At 62.7% G+C, this 7,095-nt stretch overlaps 2 protein-coding genes across 11 annotated transcripts; both read left to right on the top strand.

Annotated features, from left to right (window-relative positions):
• Positions 1 to 458: 458 nt before the first annotated feature.
• Positions 459 to 1,385, top strand: LOC123778775 (uncharacterized). Of its 8 annotated transcripts, XM_087861355.1 has the most exons (3): positions 459 to 512; positions 561 to 879; positions 1,036 to 1,385. In XM_087861355.1, exons 1-3 carry the CDS (start codon positions 459 to 461, stop codon positions 1,383 to 1,385), a joined length of 723 nt encoding a protein of 240 aa, XP_087717481.1. The 8 variants fall into 8 exon arrangements, with proteins under 8 accessions (XP_087717481.1, XP_087717482.1, XP_087717477.1 ...); XM_087861356.1 differs by having other exon boundaries at positions 459 to 914; positions 1,155 to 1,385; XM_087861351.1 differs by having other exon boundaries at positions 459 to 909; positions 982 to 1,385.
• A 4,062-nt stretch (positions 1,386 to 5,447) lies between these two features.
• Positions 5,448 to 6,137, top strand: LOC123778785 (uncharacterized). 3 transcript variants are annotated; one of them, XM_087861361.1, is made up of 3 exons: positions 5,448 to 5,501; positions 5,550 to 5,808; positions 5,884 to 6,137. In XM_087861361.1, exons 1-3 carry the CDS (start codon positions 5,448 to 5,450, stop codon positions 6,135 to 6,137), a joined length of 567 nt encoding a protein of 188 aa, XP_087717487.1. The 3 variants fall into 3 exon arrangements, with proteins under 3 accessions (XP_087717487.1, XP_087717485.1, XP_087717486.1); XM_087861359.1 differs by having other exon boundaries at positions 5,448 to 5,957; positions 6,018 to 6,137; XM_087861360.1 differs by having other exon boundaries at positions 5,448 to 5,801; positions 5,880 to 6,137.
• Positions 6,138 to 7,095: the final 958 nt, after the last annotated feature.

A 7,095-nucleotide genomic window follows, 5' to 3' on the forward strand; every position in this document is an offset into this window, starting at 1 on the left:
GAATACTTGCTGGCATCGAAGATTGATTACACATTAGTGTTTGCTAACACGCTAAAAATAAACACGCTCCCAGCCACTCACTTCTTCGTGGACTCAGGACAGAATTACATCCCCAAATAAAGAGGATATGAAAAAAACAAAAGAACAAAATATGGCTATGATCCCACTGAGTGTTGAGGAACCCCAGACAGATGCTGGGAGCACGGGTGGGGGTATCAAGAGCCACGGACCCCCCGGAGTCATGAGTGAGCTGAGGTACCTGCTGAGGGCCCGTGACCCGAATCCTCAGGGACCTGCTCCCACAACCAGGAAACAGGATTTTCAGGGCCTCATGATGGACAGCACACAGCCCCGAGGTGTATATAAGCCCAAACACCCCGAGCACCTCACACACACACACACACTCACACTCACACTCACACTCACACCTCCTCCAGCCCCGCCACCCCACCCCCACCATGGCCGCGTCCACCCTGTCCGTCTGCTCCAGCAACCTGAGCTACGGCAGCCGCGTCTGCCTGCCCGGCTCCTGTGACTCCTGCCCCGACTCCCCCTGGCAGGTGGACGACTGCCCAGAGAGCTGCTGCGAGCCCCCCTGCTGCGCCCCCACCTGCTGCGCCCCCAGCTCCTGCACCCCAGCCTCCTGCTTGACCCTCCTCTGCACCCCTGCGAGCTGTGTGTCCAGCCCCTGCCAATCAGCCTGCACCAGCTCCTGCCAGCCCTCCTGCTGCAGCTCCTCCCCCTGCCAGGAAGACTGCTGTGTGTCTGTCTGCTGCAAGCCCGTCTGCTGCACCCCTGTCTGCTGCAAGCCCGTCTGCTGCACCCCTATCTGCTGCAAGCCTGTGTGCTACACCCCTGTCTGCTGCAAGACCTCCCCCTGCTCATCCTCCTCATGCTGCCAGCCCCCCTGCTGCGTCCTCAGCTCCTGCCTGACCCTCCTCTGCACCCCTGCAAGCTGTGTGTCCAGCCCCTGCCAATCAGCCTGCACCAGCTCCTGCCAGCCCTCCTGCTGCAGCTCCTCCCCCTGCCAGGAAGACTGCTGCAAGCCCGTCTGCTGCACCCCTGTGTGCTGCAAGCCCGTCTGCTGCACCCCTGTGTGCTGCACCCCTGTCTGCTCAGGGGCCTCCCCCTGCTCTGCCCCCTCCTGCTGCCAGCCCAGCCCCTGCTCCTCGTCCTGCTGCAGACCCTCCTCCTGCGTGTCCCTGCTTTGCCGCCCCGTGTGCAGACCCGCCTGCTGCGTGCCCGCCTCCTCCTGCTGTGCCCCCACCTCCTCCTGCCAGCCCAGCAGCTGCCGCCGGGCCTCCTGCGTGTCCCTGCTCTGCCGCCCCATGTGCTCCCGCCAGGCCTGCTGCATCCCCGCCTCAGCCCAGAAGTCCTGCTGCTGACCGGGCACGTCCCCCGCCCCCTGAGGCCAGCTGGGCACTATGGGACAGCCCCAGCTCTCCCCCTGCCAGCCTCCCAACTGCTTTAGGGTCTATCTCTCAGGACCTCTGTGACATGTGGACAGCACCCCTCCTCTCAGGCCAGGAAGGGGGGGTCCCATCAAACTCAGGATGACCCCTCCCACACCCAATGCCACACTGCTCCCAGGGTCCCAGAGGTCATGCCTGGAGAATGTGTCCACAATGCAGGCCTCACTGGTCTCACCGCCTCAGAAGCTGCTTGATCAACCTAATAAACCTGGCTTGAATTTAACCCTGATGGCATGTGGCTCTCTTTGGGCCATTTCTAGTTGAATTGCCAGCCAGTCCCGCTTGAGGTTGGGGCGGGGACAGCCGCCCGCTGCCCTTGCTGCCCTGCCCATCCTCAGCCACATCAGTGCTCCCTCTGGGCCCCAACCCTCACTGGCCTGGCACGGGGCTCCTGTCCCAGGCATGGCAACCATGGCCATGGCCATGACATGGGCAGCCCCTGTCCCAGAAGCCGGCCCTGACGGGTAGGTCCTCAGGGACTCAGCGGCAGCCAGTCCCGGGCAAGTGACCCCGGGCATCTCTCCTCCCTGCAGGGAGCCCAGCGGGACGCAGGGTTCAGCATACCCTAAGCAGGGAGGACGGGAGGATGTGGGGCCCTAGCAAGTCCCCGTCTTGCTCACCCGAGCCCTCCTGCCCCTCCTTCCTTCTCTAGCTCCTAAACCCCGCCATCTCGGGAGCTACATGCACAGACCATATGCACACGGCCCTTAAGTGACGGTTAGAACTCAGGCACCACCCGCCTGTCCCGACCCAGCACTGCCTGTGTCCCCTTCAGAGCGGGGCCTCCTGCTTTCCACCCAGACACCCTTCCCCCTACCCTCCCATACCCCAGCCCCTGACCTAGCCCGCCCAGTCACCAAAGGCCCCGGTGCGAATGTTAGTCTCACCCCGTCCCCTCTCCTGTGCACCTGTCCCTGCAGAGCCGGGCCCTGGGCTCCAGAACACAGCTCTCTCCTGCCCCTCACTTCTCTGACTTTTCTGGGGCCCTTCACCCTGACCTTCGCATCCCCACCTTGCTATGGTGTTGAGACCTTCGCTCTCTCTCCTGACACGTCCAGCCAGGGGCCTCTCCTGGGCTCCAGGCCACATACGCACCTCCAAATGTGACCCCCGCAGAAGCTGAGCCGAGGCTCCCGTGAGCTGAACTAGCCCGTCCCACCGGGCTCCCGGGGCACGCACGTCTGCTGGGCCGGCTGACGCCCCTGCCCCTCCCCAGCACCCAGCTGCGGCTCTTCCAGGCGGAGGCCTTCAGGTCTTCCCTGCCTCTCGCCCGCCAGTTCCCCAGTTCAGGTGACAGCGGTCTCTCAGACCCCGGAGCTGCCAACAGGCCAGGCTGGGACAGGACAGGCCCCCTGCTTTGAGGACTCCCAGTGACACGTGGGTGTTCTTCTGCAGAATGAATTCTGGGAAGAACATGTACGCTTTGTCCAGTAGAAGATGCCAATCTTGCAGAAAGATGATGGGAAGCAGAGAGCTCTGAGGGGGTTCTGGGGTCGCGCACCATCACCGCGATGGCTGGGGCGGGGAGGGGGGCCACCGGCACCGGAGGCCACGAAGGGCAGAATGTCTGCCTGTCCTTGGGCAGCCCTGCCCTCGCCCTGAGGTCTGAGCCTGAGGGGACAGTACGGACCTCCCGGGGCGCCCCTCTAGCCGAAGCAGCTCGAGAGCCAGGGCCTGTCAATGGTTTCCTGTTGGAAGAAGCCACAGCGAGGGCCGGACAAGGCCCTCCGGTTCCCCAGAACCTGCCCCACGTCCCAGAAATCCATGCTTTGAAGCTCACTGCAGGGCTGGACAGTGACGGCCCTCGGGGACCTGAAGCCTCGGGCCCTGCTGCGCACGGTCTGGCTAAACCCACACGCCAGAAGGCAGCCGCGAACTTTCTAGCGAAACGCATCATGGCTTTTCTAGCTTCGTGGGTCCTGGGGTTGCATCATGACATGCGACATTGCCCTGTGGCCGATAAAACGCCCGCGAGAGTGGCCCACCTTCAGGAAGCTTTCAGTGAGCTCCCCGCACCTGCCGTGTTTCAATCACATAATCTGGACACGACCCTACGGCACGGGCACCCTGGGATCCCGTCTTGCCAGTGAGGGGACAGAGCCCCGCGGAGGGTCCTGCTGATGCGGTTTAAGCCGCAGCAGTGGCAGGCACGTGGCAGGACTGCGGTGGGGGCCACACAACAGCCCCAAACACGGCCGCACCAGAATCCCAAATCTGTGGATGTGACCGAGCGTGGAAAAAGGTCTTGTGGGGGTGACTGCAGACTGCTGCCTCCGTTCAGAATCCCACCGCGGGCAGATGGTCCCCAGCCCACCAGGTGGGCCCTAGACACCGGCACAGGTGTCCTCACACCAGAGAGGCTCTTCGTTTTCATCCAGAGGAGGAGGCTGACACCGCGCCTGCGAGGCCGGAGCCACCGAGCTGGTAGGGGCAGGAGGGACCTCCTCCAGGACCTCCCTTGGGGCTGCGGCCCTGCCCACACCCCAGGCTCAGCTCCCCATGGCTGTTTGCAGAGCTCCGGCCTCCAGAGCTGTGGGACACTAACATTTTGTCATTTTAAAGCATCAGGAACGATCACCTGTTACAGCCACCACGGGAAGCAAATGTAGGTGAACTTGATCCAATCTGTGATAAACACAGCTTCCACAATTTCTACGTATTCTGCTTAAACGTGTCCCTGAGACAACACACAATAATAATCATAATAAAAATAAAATAAATCCTCAGCCTTCTAAGGAGTCAGGTCCAGCTACCCCAAACCCTGGCAGACGGTGCTCTAACCCACTCGTGTGTGTCCCGCCTCCGAGAGTCTGCCTAGCGTCCCAGCCACGCCAGACCTCTCCACGGCGACTGAGACATCGCAGAACCCCTGCGTGCTGGCCCCGCTGACACCCTGAGCCCCCACAGGCACCTGCCGCCGGTTACCTGTCCATCCTTCCCCTCCCCCGCTCCAGTAGAGACCCCAGCCCGCCCCCAACCCACCCCCCATCCCCGTGCCTGGTACAAAGAACCTTTAAGTGGCTGTTCCTGGACACTGACTGTCCCACAGGGGGGTCCCCAGGGCTCACGGACAGGACTCCAGGCTCGGCCCCAGGTCAATGGTGTGGGCAGTCTGAGTGACAGAGGGAAGGAGGTGGGACAGGAGGCAGAAGGAAATGCAGCAAGATGCCCAGTAAGACAGCCACAGGGGGGAAGCCGGAGCCCAAGCCCAACTGTGGGAGTCGTGGGGCAGCTGCTTGCCTAGCCCCACCACGCCTACCTTGTGGCCAGAGCCACAGGGGCGCTGAGAGCCCATAGGTTAGAAAGGAGACACGCCCGAGCATGGTGGTGGCGGCCCGGCCGGCACGGGCCCACCCCTGCCATTGCCCACACATGTAACTGCACCGCACAAAGCCAGCTCATCCCCGGGCCACACCCTTCCACCCGGGCAGGGGTCCGAGGCAGGGACAGCCGGCCCCAACCATGGGCAGAGCCTCCCAGGTATCTCCAGCCCCCCTTGGTCTCCATGGACTTGGTGACAAATGCATGAGCATGGGGATCACATGCCCCAGAGCCGGGCACCCACATCAGGAGCGATTCCTGAGGCCAGAATCCAAGTCACCACATCCCCAAGACGAGTGACCAGTGGCTGAGAGCCCACCCACCCACACTGCATCCCCCTGCCCCGGCTCCACACCGCCTGGTACTCCCACGCCCATTCAGCAGCCTCCGTCAGGACCCAACACAGGCAGACTTTTACAAGCTGGGCCGCATCTTCGGGGAAAATAAAGCAGCCTTAATGAGGGGTCCCTGGAAACTAGCTCCAAACACCAACAAGGAAGGGGAGGTGTCCTGAGCCTCTGCTGGGAAAACACACAACACAGAGGAGGGCTATAAAAGTGAGCCCGAGCACCACACACACACACACACACACACACACTCACACACACATACACACACTCACACCTCCTCCAGCCCAGCCACCCCACCCCCACCATGGCCGCGTCCACCCTGTCCGTCTGCTCCAGCGACCTGAGCTACGGCAGCCGCGTCTGCCTGCCCGGCTCCTGTGACTCCTGCCCCGACTCCTCCTGGCAGGTGGACGACTGCCCAGAGAGCTGCTGCGAGCCCCCCTGCTGCGCCCCCACCTGCTGCGCCCCCAGCTCCTGCCTGACCCTCCTCTGCACCCCTGCGAGCTGTGTGTCCAGCCCCTGCCAATCACCCTGCACAAGCTCCTGCCAGCCCTCCTGCTGCAGCTCCTCCCCCTGCCAGGAAGACTGCTGTGTGTCTGTCTGCTGCAAGCCTGTGTGCTGCACCCCCGTCTGCTGCACCCCTGTCTGCTGCACCCCTGTCTGCTGCAAGACCTCCCCCTCATGCTGCCAGCAGTCTAGCTGCCAGCCCTCCTGCTGCAGCTCCTCCCCCTGCCAGGAAGACTGCTGTGTGTCTGTCTGCTGCAAGCCCGTCTGCTGCACCCCTGTCTGCTGCAAGCCCATCTGCTGCACCCCTGTCTGCTGCACCCCTGTCTGCTCAGGGGCCTCCCCCTGCTCTGCCCCCTCCTGCTGCCAGCCCAGCCCCTGCTCCTCGTCCTGCTGCAGACCCTCCTCCTGCGTGTCCCTGCTCTGCCGCCCCGTGTGCTCCCGCCAGGCCTGCTGCATCCCCGCCTCAGCCCAGAAGTCCTGCTGCTGACCGGGCATGTCCCCCGCCCCCCAAGGCCAGCTGGGCACTATGGGGCACCCCCTCCCCACTCTCCCCCTGCCTCCTTCAGGATTTAACCCAGTACAAGCTCTGGTGCTCGTGTCAGCATGAACGTTCACCATCTTCGGGCCCTAATAACCAGGGCTGAGCCCGTCTGCAGCCTCCACATCACGGCCAGGTGAACCCGAGACAGCCCTCTCCCGCTATGGACAGCCACAGGCGGCCTCCTGCCTGGTCTCTGCCCCTCCTGGAAGCTGTTTGCTCCTCCCCAAACACCATCTGGAGCTAAATGAATAAAGTTGCAGGACACCTGGGTGGCTCAGTCAGTTAAGCATCTGACTTGATTTCAGCTCAGGTCGTGGTCTCAGGGTCGTGAGATGAAGCCCCACATTGGGCTCTGGACTCAGCAAGGAGTCTGCTTGGGATCCTCTCTCCCTCTGCCTCTGCCCCTGCTTGCTCACTCTCTCTCTCCCTCCCTCTGCCCCTCCCCCCTAAAATCAATCCATCAATCTTGCAGCCTTGCCTGTATTGGTCCTCTCTTGCAGCCTGACTTTGGTTTATGTTTTCCGATCCTCCAGGCTAACGTAACCCTGGTTTCAGCAATCTTGCTGACAAGCCCTGTCTTGGGAGCATTTCCAACGGCACTGAGCTGACTCCCACCCTGGTGGTCCCCATCTGTCCCTCCAGGCAGCTCTGGGGTGGCCCTGCTGAGTGTTCAGGACTCGGGTGGCCCACAGCCACCTGGACAGCAGGCCCCTTGGCAAGAGGGCCCCATTGCCCCAGGCCCTCGGTCAGTCTAGCACCAGGAAGCAGGGCTCAGGTTTGCTTCTGGGCTAGGAGGAGGCTGGGCCAGGGAGGTGGAGCATTTCTGCCGACCACCAACCTCCTCAGTGTATCCCTCCATCTACCCCTTGAACTTCAGGGTTTTATTCCAATGTCCTGATCCTGT

The sequence above is a fragment of the Ursus americanus genome, chromosome 4 (genome assembly GCF_024610735.1).
Source record: "Ursus americanus isolate L20-20 chromosome 4, mUrsAme1.1.p, whole genome shotgun sequence".
Taxonomy (NCBI): domain Eukaryota; kingdom Metazoa; phylum Chordata; class Mammalia; order Carnivora; family Ursidae; genus Ursus; species Ursus americanus.